This window comes from Triturus cristatus, chromosome 3_2 (assembly GCF_964204655.1).
Source record: "Triturus cristatus chromosome 3_2, aTriCri1.1, whole genome shotgun sequence".
Lineage (NCBI taxonomy): Eukaryota > Metazoa > Chordata > Amphibia > Caudata > Salamandridae > Triturus > Triturus cristatus.
Genome location: NC_140584.1, coordinates 733,378,346 through 733,404,128, shown reverse-complemented (window position 1 = coordinate 733,404,128; position 25,783 = coordinate 733,378,346). Strand labels below are relative to the sequence as shown.

Genomic DNA, 25,783 nt, shown 5'->3' with positions numbered 1-25,783 from the left:
CAAGAGTGCTGTGAGCTGCACCACCTCCATGGACATGTGATCCTCAAACATGGACCGTCTGTTGTTCAAGCTCCACATCACAGCCAACTTCATCCTAACCTGCACGCTCATCTACAGACCACCAGAACTAATCACCAACTTCAAACGATCGTGGAGGTTGTTGCACCGCTCGCCTTCGATGCTAACAAATACATCCTACCCAGAGACCTTAATTTACACCTAGAAGACCACGGCAAGCTCAATTCAAAAGCCCTCATCAAAGACCTTGGAAGCATGGGCTTCACTAAATGAGTAAAGGGTCCTACCCTTATTGCCAGACACCTCCTCAACACTATTTTCAACACTTTCAAAAACATCTCAGTCGATAAGCCTAAACCAGTCTCGGGAACAGACTACACCCTCATCAAGCTTTACATCCCCGTCCTGGTCCAACGCACATACACCATTGCCATGCTAGCCTGCCAAAACTGGAACATCATCACTGAGAAGGACTGGAACACTGCTCTCAACACCCACCAACACGAACACAGTAACAGCCCCCTTAAAGCCATTAAGACTTTGAACAATTTGATCATCTCCTGCGCCGACCTCCCTCACATACAGAAATGCAACAAGATATAGACCCCAGGGCAGTTGGTATATGGAAGAACTCAGACTGATGAAATGCCACTGCACACAACTGGAGCGCAAATGGAGAAAGAGCCTGGACAATGCGGACAGCAGTTCATTCAAATCCTCCCTGAGACGCCACCACCAAATGATCCGAACCACCAAAGGTACCATGGCTGGCAGACTACGTCGATGCCAGCACCAAGAGAAGCAAAGAATACTTCACTATTGTGAAGGATTTCACCCCACCTTTGGCCGCCTCCAACTCAATCACAACATTGCAGATCCTCTGCACCAATCTCTCCCAATCCTTCAGACAACCTCAGTGCGAACATGAAGTCCATTTACTCTGGGTCCCCATCAGACCTCTGCCCTGGCATGACTACTCCAGAGGACTGCAACCTATCAGCACCATGCTCACACCCATTCTAAATGCCTCAACCTCTTCCACGACCTTTCCAGATGCTTGGAAACATGCAACTGTCCTCCTATTACTGAAGAAACTGTCTGCTGGCCTTTTAATGCTTGCCAATCACATATCTATCTCCCTGCTACAATTCCAGGGCAAGGTCTTAGAGGAAATCATAAAAAAATGCCTCACAGAATACCTCGGTGATCATCAACTCCTTGGTACTACTCTGTCTGGTTTCAGACCTAGCCACAGCAACAAGACTGCCCTCATCGCTGCCACAAATGACATCCGCATGACTCTGGATGTAGGGGACATGGCGGCCCTCATCCTCCTGGACCTCTCCACAGTGTTTGACACAGTCGTCGACCACATCATCATCCAATGCCTACACACACTCCAATGGATCCGCTTCTTCCTGGCTGGAAGGACCCAGCCAGTCAGCCTAGCATCATACATCTTGGTTGCCTGCGACCTCATCTGTGGACTTTTGCAAAGAATCTTTTGTGAGCCCGACCCTCTTCACTGCATACCTGTTCCCTCTAGCCAGCATGATCCACTCTCACAACATCAAATGGCACACAACTCATTGTTATTGATTTTTGAATGGCGCTTCAACTCACTCCCTCAGGAGAATCCCGGCGCTAATGCTTCAGTCCCAGTAGTTAGGGATTGCTAAAGCTTTAAAATACCCAGGTTTTCAGCATTTTCCTAAATAGCACAAAATTATGAAAAGAGCGGATTGAAATGTTAACTTGTTACAATGGTAAGGGATCAGACATGAGAAAGAACGGCCCTCATTCGGATTAGTACTAATGCGCCGGGGAGTTACCAGTGCCTTGTCTGTAAACCTCAAATTCCTGATCAGGTGGTAGAACAAGAGTCTTGACTGCAGATAGGCTGGGCCATTTCCATACAAAGCTCTGTGAGTTCGGCAAAGGAGTCTAAACAAGCTGCACTTTGTGATAGAAAGGCAGTGAAAGGCTCTTAACAATGGTTCAGAGGGGGAACCAGGGGAGAGATTATAGACCATGCGGACTGCTGTATTTTGCACCACCTGTAGGCTTGACAAGAGGGCTCATTTACAGCTACCAGGAGTGAGTTTCCATAGTCAAAACCACTAGTTAGGAACCTAAAATATAGTTTTCCTTGAACTAAGAGTACGCCATATGAACAATCTCCTGAGCTGTCAAAAGATGCTAAAGCAGATACAACAGATAGAGGTTACTTGGTCCATCATTGAAAGACTGTCAGCCATCAAAACGCTCAGACTGTTTACCATTTTCTTGGGGTAAGGGGTTAGTACCAAGCTCTACAGGCCACCTGTCCTCTGATCAAAGTTACTGCGCCTTGCCAAACAGTAAAATTTCCATCTTACCTCCCTTCAGCTGTAAACAATTATCTTTCATGCAAGAAGCCACTTTTCTCATACAATTAGAAAACCTAATTTTGGTGGCGTTGACATCCTGCCCCATCAAAATCAATAATTGAGCATCATCAGTATACAACAGGATTTCAAACCTGCAGAGAACCACGATCTTAGCTAATGGGGCCACATAAATATTGAAGAGCGTAGGGATAAACTATGACTCCCGAGGCTAAACTACTGTCCCAGGTACACACAGATAGAGACAACATGAGTTTTGTCTTTCAGAAAATCTCTAAACCAGGCTAGCACCTGTGCATGCTCTCCAATGTCCTACATCTCTGTGTGAGTACTGAGTGGGAAACTGTGTGAAAAGCAGCCGGCAAGTCTAATGAAACCAGCATCACCGGTCTGCCTTCATCCAGAGTGATCCTGACAGAGTTAATGACAGTAAGTTTCTCCATGATATTACTAAGGAAAGGAAGGAGTGAATTAGGGTGAAACTTTGCAAAATCTGTTGGATCTGCATTAGGTTTCATTAGGGTGGCAGGAACAAATGCTAACTTCTAAGCTTTTGGCACCAGTACTGAGGACAGAAAGGTAAATACATGTATAGGACAAGGATCCTCCAGTGACTCTGACTTTACTTTCATTAGTGTCTTAAGTAACTCTGCCTGAGTGATCAGGTCAAACCTTACTGTTAGACCTGGGGCATTCAAAGAAAGCCGGTTATAATTTACTGTCTCGAGTACCGGCTCTAATTGGGGAGTAAACTCCTTATATATTTTCATATCTTCGCATCGGAGTAACTCGCAAGAGACTCACATAAATCCTGAGAAGGGATTTAAAAATGTCCCTGGCCAAATTGGCTAATTGCTAAATCCTTAGCATATTAAAAGTTCTACATCCTTCTCTCAGCTGTTGATTAGGGCTGTTTTATAAGCTCCTCTAACCTGGGAAGACTTGGGCCTAAGTCATCTTCTTTCCAGTCTCTCATAATGTAATTTTTCCCATCTAAGCTATTCATTGTACCAAGCTACTTGATTTTTAGTCTGCCTTTTCTTGGGACATGTGAGCGTGGCCACCTGATGAAATGTATAAGAGATAGCTCAAAGTTTGCCTCGTCAATGTAAGCGACTTTCTTCAGATCCGGGAGTTAGAGACAGTTCCCTAAATTCTCCTGATTGATCATTTCCAGGGCTGTACCGACCGAATTGCATCTTTTCTTCAATGGCAACTGTTACTAGCCAAAGTTATTTAAAACCTAATAAGATGGTGATCGGTCCTTATTAATGGATTGGGTTGATTGACTTTCAGGTAGATAGAATTGCTAAATATCAAATCTAGCATGTGGCCCCTCAATATGCGTCAGTCCTACTACCATTTCACTTTTATTTAGAAGAGAAGTATTTTATTTCTACCTCATTTGAAGGAAGAATATAACATTCATAAACAAACAAAATATATATATATATATGTATATATATATATATATATATATATATATATATATGTATATAAGTATATATGTATATATATATTCACTGAAAAAACCATAGGTTTCAGGGACGTTATTGTTAGTTGGACATTTCACTCATACAAAACCATAGAAATTACCCCGTTATAGTTAGTTGAGCTAACTATACCTCGCACCCCCGCAATGCACTGCTGATGATGTCACTTATTACATCATTCATGACATGGCCAGTGACATCACTGATGACATCTCAAATGACATCACTGATGACATCATCCAGTGACTATGTGTTTCTATAAAATGTAAATATGTTTTATATATATGCCAAGGTGTATTGAAGAATGAATGGGGGTATAAGAGTCAGGACGGATGATTTAGTAGGTGTGTGACTGACTGTATAAGTGAGTGATTAATTTTGTCTTACTGAATGCATGTGTTAGTGACTAATACAGACATTCACACAGTTTAGTTTGTCAGTTGGTGTGTAAGCGGTTCCATGGGTTGGTGAGTACCTAAATGAGGATCTATATGGGTTATTGATTAGTTGTTTGAGTATCTCTATGGGTGCCTGAGTGTCTGTGTGGATAGGTGGGGTTGGGTTTAACTGTCCATAAATGTGTGAGTGGATGATTCACTAGGTGTAAAGGTTCAAGAGTGCATCTGTGAAGAGCTGTATGGATGGGTGAGTGTGTGTATGGGTGTGTTGGTGAGTGAATGGATGCCTCAGTGGTACATGTGTGAGTAACTGCATATGTGAAACGGCAGTATATGTGAGTGTTGGAGTGTGTAAATGACTATATGTGAGAGTGAGTGATTGTGAGAGTGGCTGTATGGATCAGTGTGTGCTTGTATTAGTTATTGTATTAGAGTGTAAGTATGTGTCAGTATATGTTTAAATAAGTGAGGTGGTGTGTGTATAACTGTACAGGTGAGTAAATGAAAGTGGGATTGATTATTTACATGACTGACCAGGTGTGTGAGTATCTGTATAGATATCTGTATAGATATGTGAGTGCATATGATAATGCTGTATTGATGGCTGACTGTATGTATGAGTGACTGTATGGGTAAATGAGTGGATGTGTGTGTAGAGCTAGGAATTAGTGAGTGGATATGTAATAACTGGTATTGGTGTGTTGATGGTTTCGAAAATGATACTCTGTATTTTAGAGTGGGTGTATCAAGGGCTATATTAGGGTGTGATGACGTGCATCCGATTTTCACGTGGATGATGTCATCAGTGATGTCATTTGAGATGTCATCATTGATGTCATCAGTGATGTCACTGACCATGCCATGGATGATGTAATATGTGACGCCATCAGCAGTGCATTGCGGGGCGCGAGTTATACTTATCTCAACTAACTAGAACGGGGGAATTTCTATGGTTTTGTATGAGTGAAATGTCCAACTAACTATAACTTCCCTGAAACCTATGTTTTTTTCAGTGAATATATATATACATATATACATATTCAGTGAATTCAGTGAATTTGTAAGTTTTTTAAATGCTAATTTCTAACTATAATGTGCCTGAAACCTATGGTTTCTTTCAGTGAATTTCAAAGGTTTTTTAAATGCTAATTTCTAATTATAATGTTCATTAAACCTATCTTTTTTTTCTGTGTTTTTAAATTATCATCCCATTCTCAACCTGGTCAAAACTGCAAATCTCACCACTTTTCCATCAATACCTTCCGCCCAAAAAGTCGCCACAAATGAGAGCCACAACTAACGCTAATGATATGCAAAGTAGGCGTTCCCGTGGAAACAAAAAACTAAAACACCACTTCCCCATATTTTCAATGACCAGCTAAATCTGCAATGTGATTCAAAAAGCAGGCAATAAGCTGAGTTAGCAGTAAGAAATTAACATCAGCCTTTAACTGGTGTAAGGAGGTCGACTACCTACAGCGTGAATTGGACCCAACTCACAGCCATATCTAAAGACCAACACATGATACAGCTACTGATCATGCAGCTCCGACACCCAACACCCACCGCCACCACCACAGGACCTCCCCCCCGGACCACACCCCCTTCTACCACCGAGGCGGCACAAAACAGGACAACGGACCTTCCCAAAATGCCGTGGCCCCTCAGCGGCGCAAAAGCTGAATGTTGGGAGATGTGGGAACCAAGTATGTGTGAAGGAGGCAATTCACCCATCAATGATAATGCACACAATACCAAGTGTAGCGGTGATGTGCTGGTCAGATCTCACTATGCAAAGCACAAACCTCTCAGTGTGGACATATACTACTGATACTTGTAGTGTTGTGCACAGTGGACGCAACCATGTTACCTCAGGCAATGGGGAAGATCTCGGTCATGTAGCTGTGTTGTCCCCCCCGGAAGCGTAAGCGGAGTGGGCTGGTCTAACATACGGCACTCCAGCGTAGGAATATGAATAAATAGGCTGGGTCTCTGGGCGTGGTTCACTTGTGGGAAAGCCAAAGCGTCTGCCAGAGCAGCGGCTCTCACCCTGCCACGTGGCTGCCGCCATGACCACGGGCCTCCTCGACACAGGCCCCCTGCGAACCCAGCGGCACAGAACCGCAGACGTATGTCTGTATAGACTACTGCCTTCAATCTACACTGCAGACAGCAGGGCTCACAATTCAGATGGAGTGGCGATTGCAGATGACGCAGTTCAGTAAGCAAGACACATTGCTCCCAGTGCGGCCTGCTCGGACCACGCATCATCGCAGGCTGCGCACATGCTGAGCGCCAAAGGTACTACTAACTCAGTGCACCATGAGTCATCGCAAGGAAGAGTGAACAGTTTTATGTCAGCAGTAAGGCATACTATCACTGGAAAATCGAATTGAGGCAGAATTCAATAGACAAAAGACATTGGTCCGAGTGTGGCCCCCCCGGACCACGCATCATCGCAGGGTATGTACACGCTGAGCGCCAAAGTTACTACTAACTCAGTGCACCATAAGTCATCGCCACGTGGCCTTATTGAGGCAGAATTCAATAGACAAAAGACATTGGTCTGAGTGCGGCCCTCCCGGACCACGCATCATCACAGGGTACGTACACGCTGAGCGCCAAAGGTACTACTAACTCAGTGCACCATAAGTCATCGCAAGGAAGAGTGAACAGTTTTATTTCAGCAGTGAGGCATACTATCACTCGAAAATCACCCAAAAATACTTATAATATAAAAACAACAGAAGAATCGAAGTACATTAATAATTACAATCCAGTAATTTTGTAGATGTGGAATGCAAATATGGGCAAACAATATGTTGCAGATAACTCAATTGCTGTTCCTCGCATACTATCCAAATAGAAGTCCATACCTGGAAAACATATGTCTATATGAAATACTGCAACATTATAGTTTTAGAAAAAATGTTACAGAAAAAATAAATGAAGAGAAATATGTTGTAATTGGATCTGATGGATGTTTCGTAAAGAATGCCAAAGGAAATTTGATTAATCACAGGAAATTAAGTTCTGATACTCCAGATAAGAGAGAGTTTTTCTATTTAGCTCTTCTGCAACTCTTCAAACCTTGGCGGACTGAAATGGAATTACTTGGAGATTTTGACTGCTATGAAGATTCTTTCAATGCATGTAAAGACATTGCTACCAGTGTGACCCGCATGGACCACGCATCATCGTAGGGTGCGCACACGCTGAGTGCTTCAGGTGCCACTATCTCACTGCACCATAAGTCATCGCCACGTGGACTTATTAGGGCAGAATTCAGTAGGCAAAAGACATTTCTCCCAGTGCAGCCTGCTCAGACGACGCATTATCACAGGGTGCACACACGCTAAGTGCTTCAGGTGCCACTAACTCAGTGCACCACAAGTCAATGCCACGTGGCCTTATTGAGGCAGAATTCAAAAGACATTGGTCCGAGTACGGCCCCAAAGGACCATGCATCATCGCAGGGTACGTACACGCTCCGCACCAAAGGTACTTCTAACTCACTGCACCACAAGTCATCACCACGTGGCCTTATTGAGGCAGAATTTAACACAAGCCGTGACACGTGGTGCCACTAACCCTGTTCAACAGAAGCTGGCGACACGTGGTGCCACTAACCCTGTTCAAGACAAGCCGATCCCACATGTGGAACTGTGTCCAGAGTCCTGAATGGCAGTGACCCCAAGTCCGTGTCAGCGACCACAGCACCATACTTCCTTTGATCAGTTTGGCATATTTCCATATGCAAGGCCGGCGACACGTGGTGCCACTAACCCTGTACAACGTAAGGCGCGACACATGGTGCCACTAACCCTGTTCAACACAAGCCGATCCCACATGCGGAACTGTGTCCTGAGTCCTGAATGGCAGCTACCCCAAGTCCTTGGCAGCGACCACAGCACCAGACTCCCTTTGATCAGTGAGGCATATTTCCATATGCAAGGCCGGCGACACGTGGTGCCACTAACCCTGTTCAACACAAGCCGGCGACACGTGGTGCCACTAACCCTGTTCAACACAAGCCAATCCCACATGTGGAACTGTGTCCTGAGTCCTGAATGGCAGTGACCCCAACTTCATGGCAGCGACCACAGCACCAGACTCCCTTCAGTTTTATTCGTTGTTGTTTTCTTTAAATAAAATGTTTTATATGTAAACCTATACATGACTAAGATTCTTGTTTGTCCAACCGCACAGGGACACTTCCGGGCCCAAGAAGGTTGTTGGGGTATGTTGGTAATGTGGGAAGAGGGTGCGTTACCTGCTGATGTGGGGAGAGGCAGCGTGAAAGGGGTATCTCTTACAGAAAGAACAATGATATGTTTTCAGAAATGCCTCGGACAGATGCCAGCTGAATCACAAAATGGTTTTTCAATGCTTATATAGTGTGAGTTATGAACAGTTCACACCCAGGCTCGCAGAGGGACAACTGCGGCCCCTTCACCTCGATTCACAGACGCAGTACTATGAACCGTCCTCTCCCAAAGGAACAGCAGCGTAGTAGCTCGCAGAGGTACAGGCACAGTAGCGTACTAGCTCGCAAAGGTAGAAAGCTGCGAGCCGCGGATGCTTCTAACGGCGAAGCTGCGAAGTGGTGATGTTGGGCAGAGGGAGCGTGAAAGAGTTATCTCGCAGAAACAGAGCTCCAGTATATTAAATTGCCCCCGAGACCTTTCTTTTATATTTTCACTCGATGCGAGAAAGCTCGCTTTCTGGACCATGACCTTTCTCCCTGACAAATTTGGCGTAATTCCGTTCAGCAGTTTGACCTGTAGCCTTGTCTAAAGTTTCCTATAGAAAATCCATTGAGAAAACACGTTTTCACACCCCTCACATACCTACCTGTCGCAGGCGTACTCGCTGTTGGTGTTCAGGTCAGTGGTCTAGTTGTCAACATGTCACGGCCACTCCCTGAGAGCAGGTTTGCACACACACCACACCCATCCGGCACATGCGTCACAGGCCATGTGACCACGTAAATATAATGGATCGACAACATCACATCCTTTATTGCCGGTGGTGACTGGATGGCGGATGCTCCACGGGTCTCAATTATAAAGAGTCCATGAAAAGTTGCACAGAGGGTTAGTCGCACCCAGAGCTGTATGGCCGTCAGGCGCCTACCACTACGTGGCGCGGACTTGAGTTGCACAGGGTTAGTGCCACCCGAAGCTGATGTGGCCGTCAGTGGCCTACCACCACGTGGCACGGACTTGAGTTGCACAGGGTTAGTCGCACCCTAAGTTGTATGGCTGTCAGCGGCCTACCACCACGTGGCGCTGACTTGCGTTGCACAGGGTTAGCGACACCAAAAGCTGATGTGGTCTCCACCATTGATGACTCAGGACTCAGCGACATGTGTGACATCTGCCGGGCCGCGGAGAAGCTGATGTGGTCGCCGCCATTCATGACTCAGGACTCAGCGACATCTGTGAGATCTGCCGGGCAGCGGAGCTTTGACGGGCACGTGGAGTGCCCACTGGTAGACACTCCGGTGGCAGCAGGTAATTATTTGGTCATTGATGCGCAGGGGCGGCAGTATATCTCCCTCTCTCTCTCTCTCTCTCTCTCTCTCTCTGTCTCTCTCTCTCACTTCCCTCTCTTCACTCTCTCTCTCACTCTCTTCCTTCCTTTCCTTCTCTTTCTCTATCTCCCTTCTCCCTTTCTCACTCCCTTTCTTTCCTTCCCTCTCTTTTTCTCTCCGGCTTTTTTTTCCTTCTCTGTGTCTCACTCCTTTGATATGCACATTACACACGTCCTTATTTTGTGCTTTATTTTCCAGGCTGTGTCGTCGACATTCATGGTCCTGACAGGAGTCTTCCGCCTTGTTGTTTTGTGTTCAGTTTGTTAAATTTAGTTTATCCTTTATATATACGTTTACGAAAAAATAAAGTTAAAAAAAAATAATTAATGTTTTTGGTTGTTACTTAAGTGCTGTGTGACTCTTTCTCGTTCTTATTACTGTTATTTCGTGGTGTCCACCATGGTGTTAAATTTTGGGGCAGTTATCACGGCAATACTGGTGATGTCTGCAGTTTGCACCAGCTTCTGAATAGTGTCTTAGATTTATCTCAACTTTACTTGCATTAAAGTGCTGATAATGTAATGCAGAGTAGGCATTCCCGTGCAAAATGACACAAGGTGCACCTTTGCGATTTATTCTAAATACTAAAATCCTGTATTGAATTGCACTGTGGTAATGGGTGCACTTACAGTGTACACACAAAATCAATGAAGAAATGTCATTGTATTTATATTGATTGGGAATAGTAGGTCAGGTGCTGGATCTTGACGGGATACACTGCCCAGTTCGTTTATTTTTCTGTACACGAAAAAAAACACATAACAACTTTCACAACAACTGCGATGCGAATCAAATTCCGGCGATAAGCCGCGTTAGCACCAGGGATTTTATACCTTCTTTCTGCTGGTGTTAAGCAGGACAACTATCTGCAGCATGACAGGGAACACAGCCAAGAGCCACACCGAAACACCCACAGGTGCCATAGAGTCAATGAGCATGATACACGGATACCCATGAGGTCGCAGACATCCCACAACACCCATGACAGGCCTTTGTACTCATCCTGTATGATTGCAGCTGGAGAAGTTACTGTAGGGATGAAAGATTCTCTGTCTGAGCTATCTTGCGCTAGCACATCCGCTGCTCCGAGAAGGAACTTGCAAGTGGCCAGCCCCCCCTGACAGATATGATAATATTTGCATCCGTCTCCCACAGTACGCACTGCCCGATTTGAGAACAAAGAGTACACATCCCACACTCAAAAGTACTTCGTCATAGTTAGCATGCGTGAAATGGCCTTCACACGTACTCCCACCACAACCCTGCCCTCCACCCATTGCACACAGACCCGGCTCATTGCACCAAGCTGTGCCATTTCATCCACAAGACTGGCACATGGCAGGCCAGTGCAGCTACAAGCAGAGCCACTGACGCAATGGCAGAGCATCCCGAACACATGGTCGACTCCATTCACGTCCACCTATATCTTGCACGTCTGCTGCATGTCCTGGGTGCACTGCCTTTGGCAGTACTGCGGACCACTTACCAGCCGAGCTTCCGCATTGCGGATGTCACCTAAGTTCAACCTGTATTGCAATGTGGAATGTTCCTATCCGAGTGGTGCATGGACGTGTGCCTCTCCAACGAGTGGGTAGCTGACATGGATTACGACGGGTGTGTGCTCCCCCTGTTGGCCCACGACCAGGAGTGTCATGGTAATGCCCCTTTATGGCATGCATGGATGTTTGGCATGCATGTTGGGAACTGGGCCTGGGAGATTGCACGTGCCGTAGTATGCAGTGAGCAAATTGACCCACTTCCTGATTTTGCTTTGGTGCACATTGGTTATAGTGGTTGGAGTCAGCACATCTGTCCCTGTCAGCTGATGGATTACGTCGACGACATGTCAAATATTGTGGCCAACCATCACTCATTAGAGATAGTGGCTTACGCAGCTGCACTTGCGTTCATGGACGAGTGACAAGGTACCTGCAACCACGACTCGATGTGCCACATTGCACGTGTCCCCCCGCATCATTGCACGTTGTACATCTGGTCACATGTCCCAAAACAACAGTGGACATGGCTGCATTGGCGTCAAATCATGTCCGAGGCGCAGGCAACCAACACTGCCTGACACTGACGTGTGTTGGTGATGGACTACCCCCAGGTGAACATGGACGTTTTCCTACGTTCCTTATTCAGGCATGCTGCTGCATTTCTCTGCATATTGGCTGTACTGACACGTACTTTTTTTTATAAAGATTCCACATTTTCACTTGTCTTCAAATGTGTTGTGTCTTCATTTATATGCCAATGTGTGTGTCACTGACTCTCTGTCTGCCTGCCATACGTGAATTGCTACCCCATCCGGAATGTGGGTTTGTACTTATGCGTTCTCATGTATCTGTTTCGTACTGATGCTTTTGGACGCTTATCCGCCACAGGCGAGTGCATTTGTTTCTTGTGTTCGATTGTGCGAATGTTTGTGTTTGGACAACATTGTGTTGGATGTTGGTGTACTCTGCTTCCTATGTGTGTGTGGTGTATTGTGTGTGAGATGGCCCTTCATATGAGCTTTTGTTCACCCTTCTCCCTTTCAGGCAGTGTGGTTTTCACTTCTATGCTTGTTCAGTGGTGTGATGTTGGCGGGTTGTGTGACTTGTGCTCCTTGTTGGTGTGTTTCATTTTGGCCATGTTTTGTCTATAGTTGTGCTGTACTTAATTGTGCATCTGTGTCATTGTGCCCATCTCCCCCGTCCCCCCACTCCCTGCTTCTTCCTCTTCCTGGTGTTGTTGTGTCTGTAATTTTGTTGCTCCACACATAAATACATGTAATGAACAAATTAGAATACTTCCTTCATTCTTTTAGGTTTCAAAACTTCTCTCTATTGTTTTAAATTTTCCATATAAACAGTTTTTTTTAATATTCAAGGACACATAGAAGTCAGAAGTGCAATGTATTCTATCAACACACTTTCTAGAACATTCTACAACACATGCAGGTTAAAAGTTCATCAATTTTTTTAAACCTAACAATATTTTTTTGCAACATTTTCTCGAACATTTAACAGCAAGTGCAGGTGTTCGAACAGTGCCTTCCAAATGCAAGTAGCAGGTGTGGTTGAGTTGAGCAAATTTTATCCTATGATATGTACTCCACGTTTAAACTGCTTTTTCTTAACCAATCACAAAGATGCTTTTCCACAAAACAAATGTGCACCCTACTTTTAAAAAACAATGCTTTTCATCTCCCAATCAGGTATCGTTTTGTATGGCAAAAAAAACTAGTTCCCCATCTTTAAACATATCTCTTATTCTACGAACGGACTGCATGAGCTACAGACATCTATCCTTTCCTCCCAGCCATACCGTCAAAATGCTAGTGTGGATCGTAGGACATAGCTATGTTTTCTGGTGCAAGAGGTATGCAGAACAGAGACGTATTGACTTAAACCAAGGTTTACAAAATGTGGACATTAAATGGTTTGGACAGAGAGGATTGAAGTGGCACCAATTGTTGCCTTTGGTTAAAACCTGTTTGCATCTCCAACACCCTGATCTCATGATTGTGCACTGTGGTGGAAACGACCTAGGCAAATTGACTGGGGTAGGTTTGGAAATGCTAATGAAGGACACCTTTCGACAATTGATGTTGCTTTTGCCCCTGTTTTTGTATATTCCAATATATGCCAAAGACAGAAGTGGAAATGGTCAAACCAATTTTGTCCTCAGATTGAAAAATCTAGGAAGAATCTCAACAAAGCTGTGTCTGCATACCTCAGAGACCATAGAATGGGGTCGATCTACAACAACAACATATGTTTTCATATGGCTGATATCTACAGAAGTGATGGAGTACACTTCACAGATCAGGGAAATCGAGTTTTTCTGAATAACCTGAAGCTGTGCATCCGCACTTATATGTAGCTCCAACTATTAAACACAAGGGCTCTTTTTAGAGCCACCTTATATTCCCAATATCGGTTTGCAGAGTGATAGCTGCGGGCCATCGGCTCCCAAATGCACACCAGCGTGCTGGCTCGCAGAGGGAGAGCTCCGGTCTAACTCGCAAAGGGACACCAACGGGCCAACAGCCCTGCTAGCAAAAACACACCTATCACCTAACGGACTGACTCGCACATGTACAGCTAGGGACTCGGCGGCTCGCAGACGCACAGCTGCAAGCCGACGGACTGCTACTGTTTCATGCTTTAGGGTAGTACAGTGGTGTTTGGGTAGTGTAGGGGGTCATGCTGGGGGTAGTATTTTAGGGTTTAGGGTAGTGCACTGGTGTTTGGGTAGTGTAGGGGATCGTGCTGAGGTAGTGTTTTAGAGTTTACGACAGTACAGTGGTGTTTAGGTAGTCTTTGGGAAGTGTAGAGGGTCGTGCCGACAGACTGACTCACAGAGCTCCGAGCCGACAGATGGGCTTCTAAAAGGCATACCCGCGACCTAGTGATATGAGGAGAGGCAGCGTGAAAGGCATATCTCACACAGACACAGATGCCAGTGTTTCCTCGCACAGGTAAAACTGCGGACCCGATGGCTTCTACAAGGAGAGATGCAAGCTGACGGAGTAAATCACAAAATGGCTGCCAACACTTCCTGGTTTCAACCATTCACAGCCAATAAGCCACAAGCTGGTGCTTGCAGCCCCTCAGCCAATCACATGTCAGAATTCTCAAATTTCGATATCTGTAAAATGTGATATTTCTAAAAAACTACTGAACGGATTTACACCATTTAAACAAAAGTGTGCTTTCTGGACCATCACCTTTCTCCCTGCCAAATTTGGTGTAATTCTGTTCAGCAGTTTCACCTGTAGTCTTCTATAAAGTTTTGTATGGAAATTCCATGGAGAAAACCCGTTTTAGGACCCCCGCAACCCTGCGAGCCCCTGCTATTATTTTTTAAGAAATACCCCCGCATCCTAGACCACCCAAGGGCCTCATTAAAATAAAACGTGAACACCTGCGACCCCAGTGTGAAGTTTTTGCACATTTTTTTATTTATTTTTTAATGATTTTTTGGGCCCTGGGGCACCCTGAGCAGACCTAGTGGGTCAGGGTTTTTCTACCCTGCCCCTTCTCTTGTTTTATACCTTTGTTTCTCCATTTTTGGGTGACTCGCTTCTACCGAGCCACAAGATGGCTGCCAACACTTCCTGGTTTGGAGTGCTAGCAGCCAATCACAGTGAAGCTCGGGCACGCGACTTAGTCTCCGCCCAGATATTGAAACTTTAATTTTTCTAATTTCTCAGCAACTAGTGAACGTATTTACACCATTTTTAAAAAGGTCGCTTTCTGACCCAATCACTACCTTTCTGCCGAATTCGGAGTAATTCCGTTCAGTAGTTTCGGCTGTAGCCCTGCACAAAGTTTCCTATGGGAAATTGATTATTTGACTCTTATTTTTTGAATTTCTCAAAAACTACTGAACGGATTTACACCATTTAAAAAAAAGGTCGCTTTCTGAACCAAGCTCTACCTTTCTGCCAAATTTGGGGTAATTCTGTTCAGCAGTTCAAGATGTAGTTCGTCGCAAAATGTCCTATGGAAATTAACATGGAGAAAACAACTTTTGTGATCCCCTTTTTACTCAGCCCCCGCTTGACGAATCACCCCTAAACTTTCATGTTAGGAGCTAACCTGGATAGACTTCCTTTTTGGAGAATTTCAGGAAGATTCGTCAAACGACGCCAAAGTTATTAGCAAATCAAAAAATGCTTTTCCTATGGAAACTAGGTTCAAACTATAACTATTTATATATAAAGGAAAAGTTTGACCCTAGGCGGGACGCACCCACAAGAGGCAAAATTAAGATCAGGTAAATGTCTCCGGTGACTCACAGTGCAGCCAATTCACTCTTGACGCGTTTCGGGTTTCACGTCCTTACTCATAAGGTGACTGCAGTATGGACAACCAGCACTCAAGGTTACAAGTAAAATTCCCTCTTTTATTTCATTTTTGACTCAGGAGAGCATCACTAAGCATAATGGGATGGAAGTCTTTTGCATAGTACCCTCGTGGGCTGCTGGTATCCCGCAACGACACAGTTCATAACAAATGATTTCACCTTCAAACTCACTTTCCCCAGTGCTGGCAATCACCCCCTTGTCCGCAACACTGCCACAGTCCAACAGCAGCGGACCCGCTGAATTCCGTGGTGGTGCAGTCTCACGACCCAGCAATGCCATATTAATGAGAAGAAAAAGTTTGCCCCTAGGCGAGAGGCACCCACAGGAGGCAAAATTAAGATCAGGGAAAGGTCTCCGGTGACTCACAGCGCAGCCAATTCACTCTTGGCGCGTTTCGGGCTTCACACCCTTATTCATAAGGTGACTGCAGTATAGACGACCAGCACTCAAGGTTTCTAGTAAAATTCCCTCTTTCATTTCATTTTTAACTCAAGTGAGTATCATTAAGCATTATGGCACTGGAAGTCTTTTGCATAGTACCCTTGTGGGCTGCTGGTATCCCGCAACGACACAGTTCATAACAAATGATTTCACCTTCAACTCACTTTCCCCGGTGTCAGCTTTCCGAGGGCTGTCCAACTGCTGGATCTTCTGTTGGAAATTTACACAAAGGCCTGAATATGTGCTGTCGGTATAAGAGCATCAGACCGCCTGTCCTATTTGGAGAGGATAGCCTCATTTTATTTTTCTGTTTGGAACCACCAGGGAACACCTGGTGTTTCTAAATGGAAAAAAACAAATGTCCCCAGACTGAGGGATTCAGCTACCAGGTTGTCAGGCTTATTGATATGTTGCTTTAAAAAACGAAACTGTTGCTTTGGGAGTATGAAAAACTAAAATGTTTAGTGAGTTGCTGCCTGAAAAATGGTGTGTGCTTACCAAACTCAAACTCTACTTGTCTTCACAGAAGCTGCCATGACAGTGGCTCTTATGAAAGGACAGTGTCAGCGATGATCTCACAATTTGGTGGATGGTAGTCCATCAGGGTACCAGACATTATCTCCTCCGCCACCATGACACACCGCCGGCCACCTGCCCAACCCTAAATCAGGTTCTCAGTTTGTTCATGGTGGTGGACAGATTCACATGCACAAAGATATTAATACACCAACAAATGTTCCACTTGTGTTTAACACCAAAAAGCACAAAAACCAATAAAGTGAATAGAAAAGCAAGGTGCTATTAGGTTTTGCTGAACATCTTGACCTATATGGATATGGCGATTCCCTAATATATAAGTATGTTATAGGCAAAAACCTAAATTTCCACAAGGGCATTATTAAGTGTAAAGACAATCTGTTAAGTTCTAACTTCACAGGTGAGCTGCATGGAAACTAAGAATCTTCAAATGTATCATTCTCGGCAGCACTGAGTGAAATTGTTAGACCTGTCACCGTTAGGGTGGTCTTCCTCAAAATGTTTTGCCTTACTCCTCCATGTTTGCTGATCTTGTTTTTGTTGATCATAGGACTCTGTGCACTTTACCACTGCTAGCCAGTGCTCAAGTGTGTGTGTTCACTCTCTAAAACATGGTAAAATTGACTTACACCCAATTGGCACATTTACTTTGCATGTAAATCCTTAGTACAGTGGTACTAAATGTACTCAGAGCCTGTAAATTAAAAACTACTGGTAGAAGTGTAGCACTTATTGTGCCACCCACTATGGTAGCCTTTTAGACATGTCTCAGGCCTGCTATTACAGCCTGTAGGTGCAGTTGAAACTGCCATTTCCACCTGGCAAACTAAACCTTTTGCCAGGCCTAAACCTTTCTTTTTAATACATAAATCTCACTCCTAGGGTAGGCCCTAAACAGCCCATAGGGTAGGATGCAATGTATGTGATAAAGTTGAACATGTATTTTTAACTTTTACATGTCCTGGTAGTGAAAAACCATTACATTCAAGTTTCACTACTGCAAGGCCTACTTCTCCTAAAGGATAACATTGGGTTGCCTTATCACATTTAGGAGGTGCTAACTTACAACTGGGAGCAGGTAGAAATATTGAGTTTGCTATCAAAAGAATTGTATTTTAAAACAATCTTTAATGGAAAAGTGGGATTTTAACTCACAATTCTGAAAATGCCACTTTTAGAAAGGTTATGTATTAACAATTACCCAAACTGAAATTATTAAATTTGCTGTTTGATGAACATCAAGTTATTGAATTACCTTGGTCCATATTTTTATTTTCAATTATTTTTTGATTATTATGCAAATACTTCATATGCACTTTACCATATCTTTCAGACTACATTCAAATGTAAGGGCATTAAAACATCATACAAACATAATTCAGCACAACATATACAAAAAATATATAGCACAGAACTTAAAAGTGATCTCACTTAGAAATAGTCTGATATTTAACATTACAATGAGGTTACAATTATTAGAGTTGTTTGGAAAATTAACCTCTTGTTTATATTCCATCTTGAGGGTTATATAAAACATTGTTAATATAGGCCTCCAAAGTTTGTTTTTTTAAATGCCTACTATAGAGAATTATTTCAACTGTGAAACTCCCCAAGTGTAGCAGTCGACGCGTTTCGAACCTCTCATTGCTTTTGGGTTCTCCTCAGGACCCTGAATAGTTTTATCTGTGAAATAATTAATAAAATGTCTTTTTGTGAACATTTTCTCATACTTCTTTCTAGCGTTTTTCTCTGAGCTCATAGGAAAGGTTCGTACAATGGTACAAAAACTTTGGCAGCATCCTTGATGATGATGCAGGACCTCGCATCGCAAGCCTAGTCAATAGGCTCACTGCAACCGCCGCTGTGCGATGAATCCTTGAAGCAGTACCTTTCATCGTTGTCTGCAACTCATCAGACTCACCACTGCGTGATGCAGACAGGATTTAAGATACTTTGTTCAGTTGTCCTAACATGCTCCATTGCTGTTGGCCTGAACTTGTGACTTTGTCCCAGTGCAACCAGATAACCATAGTTGGTGCTATGTGCTTCAAAGAACTATTTTCACCTAAATCTTTAGAATTGCATATCTCTGGTTCTACTTATTAGATGTTTGTCATTTTGGTGTAAAATCATTTCAGAAATTTTACTTAATGTTTCTAAATTAGTGTGGGAATTTTCTTGTGTTCTGTATTCACTTTATTACTGTTTGAAGTGCTGCATAAATACTTTACACATTGCCTCTAAGTTAAGCCTGACTGCTTTGTGCCAAGCTACCAGAGGGTTGAGCATAGGATACTTTAGGTTTTGCATGTGTTTAACCCTGACAAGTACTGCGGTTGCTGCTTGAGCAGAGTTTCACCCCCCCGCACCCCAAACAGTAGCCCAAATTCCTATAGATATCCAGCATTTTCCCCTTCATATTAATGAGGAATTATAAATTGTTTCAAGCAATCATGAAGAAGAGTCTCTGCTTAAATTTACCTGTTTTTGCAAAAAAAATTACAGTTTCTACAGCAAAACTCGGATTTCATTTTTTCAATTAAACCTATTATCTGCAAAATATTTCACCCAAAATTGTTGTACACAAGTATTGTCAAAGCTAATGGGTTGGGCCTTTACAGATGAGTGCCAACCTATTGCCTTTGCTTGTTTATTTTTACTAACCGTTCTAAAATGGACGTTGGCCATGTTGTAACAGCAAAGCAAAACAACCAAGATGGACACCTTTGTGTGAAAATGCATGTGTGTGCATGTGTCACAATGTATGGGCACAAGCCAGCCTATAATGCCTTTTTTTTATCAATTTCAAAATGGCTGATGTGGGCCCTTGTGCACTGTAATATTTGCATGTGCACATGTCATGATACATGCACAAGCATGCATTGGTACACACTGGCAGACATTTTACAACAGTAAGGTAAAAATTAAACATAAAGAGTGTGTAAGTGCAAACATTGAAGAGCCGTACATAGGCGGGGGTGGAGAGCACCGGGGAGCAATGGACAAGCCGGAGGCTCAGGGTAAGATGGAGTAAGTAGAAAGATCGCAGTGGCTTGAAGGGTAAAATAAAAGACTGTAAGTGCGAAACTACTTTTCTGATGTTTCCATCTCTGAAATGCTGTGGGTGGGTAGCAAAGCTGATGGACAACCCTCTTAGCCAATGCCACATGCCTACTAACTGCAATTGCCAATGGCTGCTAGGAGCTGTACAAAAGCTAATTTCTGTATGTATGTGTTTTTTGCTGTATGCTATGGACTGTGTGATGAAAATAACTCTAGCCAGACAACTAGTTGTATGTAGGTGAGACTATAAAACACTTCTAAACTTGTTGCTTTTTACCAGAACCTTACGAAATTTGCAGAACCAGTAACAATATTTCATTACATTCATATTTTGAAAACTAATGTAGTAGTCATTAAAAAGGTGTACAAGTACCTCTGCTTTGTAGTGTTTTATACCGGAAATCAAATTCATCTTGCAGGTTTTCCAGATATTTGACATCTTGCTCAGTTATCTTTGTGTAAAGAGTAGTGATATATTAGAACAACTTATTCTGGTGCCAATTTACATTTTGTCAAGCACAAACACTAAAATCGTCTCTCTTGTGTCAATATGCATACCTGTGCGCTGTTTTTGATCGCTGTCACTTTGTGCTCCACAGTTCTCAGCCTCTCTGTAACCAGAGTGCTTTGCAATGATTTTTCAAATGGGCCCTGTGAAAAAAAGATCGATATGTCGACAGAACATCTTGAATGGAAAGTTTGGTAATGTCCTCAAATGAGTGCAACATGTCAATTCGTAAACAAATGCTGCACTCTACACACTGTTTCTTTACTACCACCATGCCATCCATTGCCAACGGTCAGCCTAACCCATCAACTCAGGATGCTGCCAAGTGTACAGACCCTCTTCTTGCTCCTAGGCCTCTTGAATATTTCTACTGACTCCCAGCCCACCGCCCTTTCTGTTGTTCATTACCGACTGGCAGATTCACCTCCAGGACTGGTGTACGGTTTTTGGCCGCCCTGGGTGAAGTGTCATTTTGACGCCACTCTGCAGTGGCGGCTCCTCTGCTAAGGCGGAGGAGATTCGCTCTACTGCTTTATGCAGTGTAAAAAAAGGAAAAATAAAATGATAATAAGTTGCGGTTATTAGCATTTTATTTATTTCCATTGCGGCGTCTTTGTGGTGCAGGGGAGGAGTGGTTTGCGCTCCTTTTGTGAGCACGAGTGCTTGGCTGGATCTCTCGGGCCACCCAAAACAGTAATGGGCACATAGCATTTTATCCATGCAGGCTGCATTACAGCCTGCGTGGAGAACATGCCCAACCCTCCAGCCCCTGGCTGAGCACCGTGTCATGGCGCTCAGACCAATCACAACCCTGCATTGCAGCGTTGTGATTGGCTGTGGGGAGCGTGGAAGCGCTGGAGCTTCCTGCTTCCTTTTTTCCCCAAGAAGCCAGGAAGAGGACAGAGGAGAGGCAGCGACGGCTGGCCAGCCGGCCTGCTGGGAGGTAAGTGTTTTTTGTTTTCTTAAAACTGATCCCCTTCTGCCCAGTGGCGGAACGAAAATTGAAGGGGCCCCCGTGCAAGGTACACAGAGGAGCTGTCAGGCCTGAGTACAGTGCTGAGGGGGGCCTCTGCAGCTCGGGCCCCCCCCCCGCACCACGGGGGCTGTGGGGGCCTGTGTTACGCCCACTCTGGAATTAATCCGGAGCTATCAGGCCTGAGTACAGTGCTGAGGGGGCCCCCTGCAGCTCGGGGGCCTCCTGCAGCTCAGGCCCCCCTGCACCGCGGGGGCCTGTGTTATGCCCCTGCTCCTGTCCCTTCCCCCCCACCCTGCCCCACTGCTGCTTCTAGGTAGCAGCCGCGACTGCCACTCTGCCTAGAAAATTAAGGGAATATTAACTGTGAGTAGCATCCTAAGAAGAAAGGTGAGATTTCCAGTAGAATAACTTTTTCTCTTTCACTATGAATATAAACTAATAGCCAGAGAACTAGTGGTGAGAGAAGAGAGCATATAATAGAACAGGAGGTCATGGGGAGGTCTTGATGTCCACTCCCAAGTCCCCTTCTTCCTCCACGATTAGGAAGAGAAAGGAAGGCAGAACGGTATTTGTGCTCCTAACAAACAGATCTCCTTGTCTGACCATAAACATTGTCCAAACTCCTAAGACACCTTGTGCAGGAACAGGAGAAATTCCTGCCAGGGCTCACATACTCTGGTCAGTTGGCCCACCTTACATTGTCAATACTGTAGCATATTAATATTGTACGCACTAGGACCCTCGTGGTTCTGGGGTAGACCATGAACAGGAACTATGTGATATGGGGTAGTTGTTAGGGTGTGTTTATAGCAAGTGTGAGGGTGAATGCTGGAGAATAAAGTAATGCTTAACTGCACCTTCCATGTGGCGTAATCTATTTGCATGCCCCAGGGCTGGATAGACAGTACAGCTGGCAACGAGGAGGGGATACGTGCCCGTGAAAAACAAGACTGCTCTCCCTGAGAGTATTAAACGGTACCGCAAACTGCTTATGCAGGCCACATGTGCCTAGAATCGATGCAATGAAGTCTGCGATCGGGCCATGTGGAGTCAAAGCCCTGCTCCAGCCCATAAACAGCTGCAGAAGAAATCAAAGGCCCTGCAGAAGAGCATATTCAAAACACCTGCCAAAACCACTCACGTGGTGATCTCCAGGAAGCCAGGTGCACCAGCAGACGCCTGGAGAAGTATTGGAGAAACACCAAGACAACCGAAAACTACTCCACACGCAAGGACGCCTTGACGGACTACCACAACCAAATCAGAACCACCAAGAGGAATTGTATCCACGACAAAATCCTCGCCATTGATCAACTCCAAGGAACTCTTCAGTGTCATTCAAGAATTCACCAACCCATGCAGCAAATCCACAGACATCACCCCATCCCAAGACCTCTGTGACAAACTTGGAACCTACTTCCACCTCAAAATCAAAAACCTCTACGGCGACTTCAACGACCACCCACCAGACGCCACAGCCGGATCCCCGCTCCCTAGAGACACCAGCCATCCCACCATCTCCAACTGGACAACGATCATGACCGAAGACACCGCCTCAACCATAAAAAGCATCCACTCGGGCCCCGACTGACCCCTGCCCTCCTCACATCTACCACAGAGCCGCGACAGCCATCGCACCCAAACTACAACGCACCAACAACACCACCTTCAAAACAGGCACCTTCCCAGATGACTGGAAACGTGCTGAAGTCAAGCCCCTGCTGAAGAAACCCACAGCGGACCCCACTGACCTCAAGAACTACCAGCCCATCTCGCTCCATCCCTTCGCAGCCAAAGTTGCAGAGACAGCAGTCAACAGGGAATTGACACGATTCATCGAAGAGAACGCCATCCTCGACCCATCCCAATCCAGATTCCGAAGTAACCACAACACCGAGACTGCCCTACTCACCATCAGAGACGACATCCGCACCCTCCTGGACCAAGGCCACTCCGTAGCCCTCATCCTACTCGACCTATCAGCAGCCTTCGACACTGTCTCCCACCGCACACTAGTCGCAAGACTACACAACGCCGGCATACAAGGAACAGCCCTGGACTGGATCCGATCATTCCTCACCGAAAGAAGCCAAAAAGAATCAGACTGCCACCCTTCCTCTCCGAACCCACGAAAATCACCTGCGGAGTCCCACAGGGTTCTTCTCTGAGCCCGACCCTCTTCAACATCTACATGGCCCCCCTCGCTGCCATCGTCCAACAACACGGCCTCAACATCGTATCCTACGCCGATGACACCCAGCTCATCCTCTCTCTCACCAAAGACCCCACCAATGCCAAACTCAACTTCCAGAAAGGAATGCAAGATGTCTCAGTCTGGATGACCAACAGCTGCCTGAAGCTCAACAGCAAGAAGACAGAAGTCCTCGTCCTCGGAACCACCCCCTCGGCATGGGACAACACCTGGTGGCCGACCGCCCTCTGAAGCCCACCTACCCCCACGGACCACGCCACAATCCTTGGCATTGTACTCGACCCATCACTCACCATGAACCGACAGGTCAATGCCGTCATCTCCAGCTTTTTAAACACACTCCGTATCCTCTGCAAGACCTTCAAATGGATCCCCCCCATAGTCAAGAATGACAGTCACCCAAGCACTCATCACCACAGACTGGACTATGGAAAAGCCCTCTACGCCGGCATCAACAAATCCCTACTCCACAGACTCCAGACAATACAGAACGCCGCCACCAGACTCGGCCTAGACATCCCCTGGCACGAACACATCAGCCAACACCTATCGAGACTTCACTGGCTCCCCGTGGAGAAAAGAGTCACCTTCAAGATCCTCACCCACTCCTACAAATGCCTACACAACAACGGGCCAAAATACCTCAACGACAGAATCAACTTCCATGTACCCAAAAGAAACCTGCAATCCACCAACCTCGCTCTGGCCGAAACCCCGTGCATCCACAGAGCCAGAGCAGGTGGAAGATCCTTCTCCCACATTGCAGCCAAGACATGGAATGATCTACCGGCAGACATCAGGCGCCCCCCCCTCCCTGAACACCTTCAGAAAGACCCTCAAGACCTGGCTCTTCAGCTAAGCAGATCTGCAACCCCCTCCTCCTCCCACAATCCCCCCAGCGCTTTGACACCCTCACGGGTGAGTAGCGTGCTTACAATCCCCTGATTGATTGATTGATTGATTGATTGATTGATCAACAGAGATGCTGCATCATGATCGCCTGAACACCACTTGCAAATACAATGCAGCTGTGTTCCTGAAGCCACCATTGCCTTTCAACACTTCTAAGAAGCAGCACATGGGTGTCAGGTGGGCTGCGTGGATCAAAACATTGGATGACTTTGTAGATGCACTAGAGGAAAAAGATGACAAGAGAATCATTGAATATTTAATAAACCTTGCAGGTGATGGAGTGAAAAAGTGCTAAAGAAAGTTTCACATACTGATGCAAGATCGTACCAAAAGGTAAAAGAGCTTGAAGCAAAGTTCAATCCAATGCTGAATGTTGATAATGAAAGGAACATCTTCAACCAAGCACAATAAAAGGTTGTGAAACAGTAGATGAGTTTGTTGAAAGACTTGATGAATTGCAGGTACTGTAACTTCACCAACGAAGAATCCATGCGGCTCCCAATCATCGATGGCTGCCTTTGGAATTTCTTTTAGAAGGCGCATGTTATGAGAAACACACAGTCTAGAGAAAATGCTGATGGCTGTGAGAGCAGAAGAACAATCCGATCGACAAGTTGCTGTCATGGAAGCAGGAACAGCACACAATGAATCAGCATTGACCATGAAAAGCCAGCACAAGCATAAACAAGATGCACGTAAGTCAACGTCATCGAAAAAATAAAAAATATGCTTCCGATGTGGATTTTCGTTTCCCCATGAAGGTAAATGTCCAGTCCTAGGACAAGTCTGAAGAGGTTATGGGAATGAGACCCATTTCATAAATGTGTGTTGAGCTGTGTGTGCTGATGATATCTACCAAAGGACTGCGTGAACATGTGGGGCTCGCTGCCTGTAAAGAACATCACAGTTGAAGGAAAACTCACTAAACAAAGCTACAAACTTCTTGGACACTGTCTCAAAATCACATTGAAAGTGAACGGTCACCTGATAACCTTCATCATAGACAGTGGTGCATTGATGAATATCATGCCAGTGGAAAAATTTAACAGCCTATCCCCTGTGCTCTGCCTCACTGACCAGCACAAAGGTATATACCTGGACCTCCTCTAAACCTTTACAAAGCCAAGGGATGTTCACAGCGACAATGTGACACAAAAAGACATCCGTGCAGGCCACTATTCATGTTCTACAAAGGGACCTCGTATAGTGCATGCTTGCTCATTTTTGCCACAGCTGCTGACATGGGGTCGATATCCCTCAACTACAACATCTGTGTTCAACCTCAGATCACAAGCCGATTCCCGTTGCTATTCTGTGGCCTGGAAAAACTCAAGAAAATGATAGTGAAGCTTCATATTGCTCAGCGGCACCACAGAGTTGCT

General features: G+C 45.1%; 1 protein-coding gene across 1 annotated transcript in view; it reads right to left on the bottom strand.

The window, feature by feature from the left end:
• The window catches only part of STAT4 (signal transducer and activator of transcription 4), a 772,166-nt gene that overhangs the window by 588,943 nt on the left and 157,440 nt on the right, over window positions 1-25,783 (bottom strand). Inside the window, exons 5-6 of the mRNA XM_085648785.1 lie at window positions 20,352-20,444; window positions 20,167-20,245 (exon numbers count right to left, since the gene is read on the bottom strand). Of these exons, the coding sequence (XP_085504911.1) occupies window positions 20,167-20,245; window positions 20,352-20,444 (172 nt within the window). The remainder of the gene's footprint in view (window positions 1-20,166; window positions 20,246-20,351; window positions 20,445-25,783) is intronic.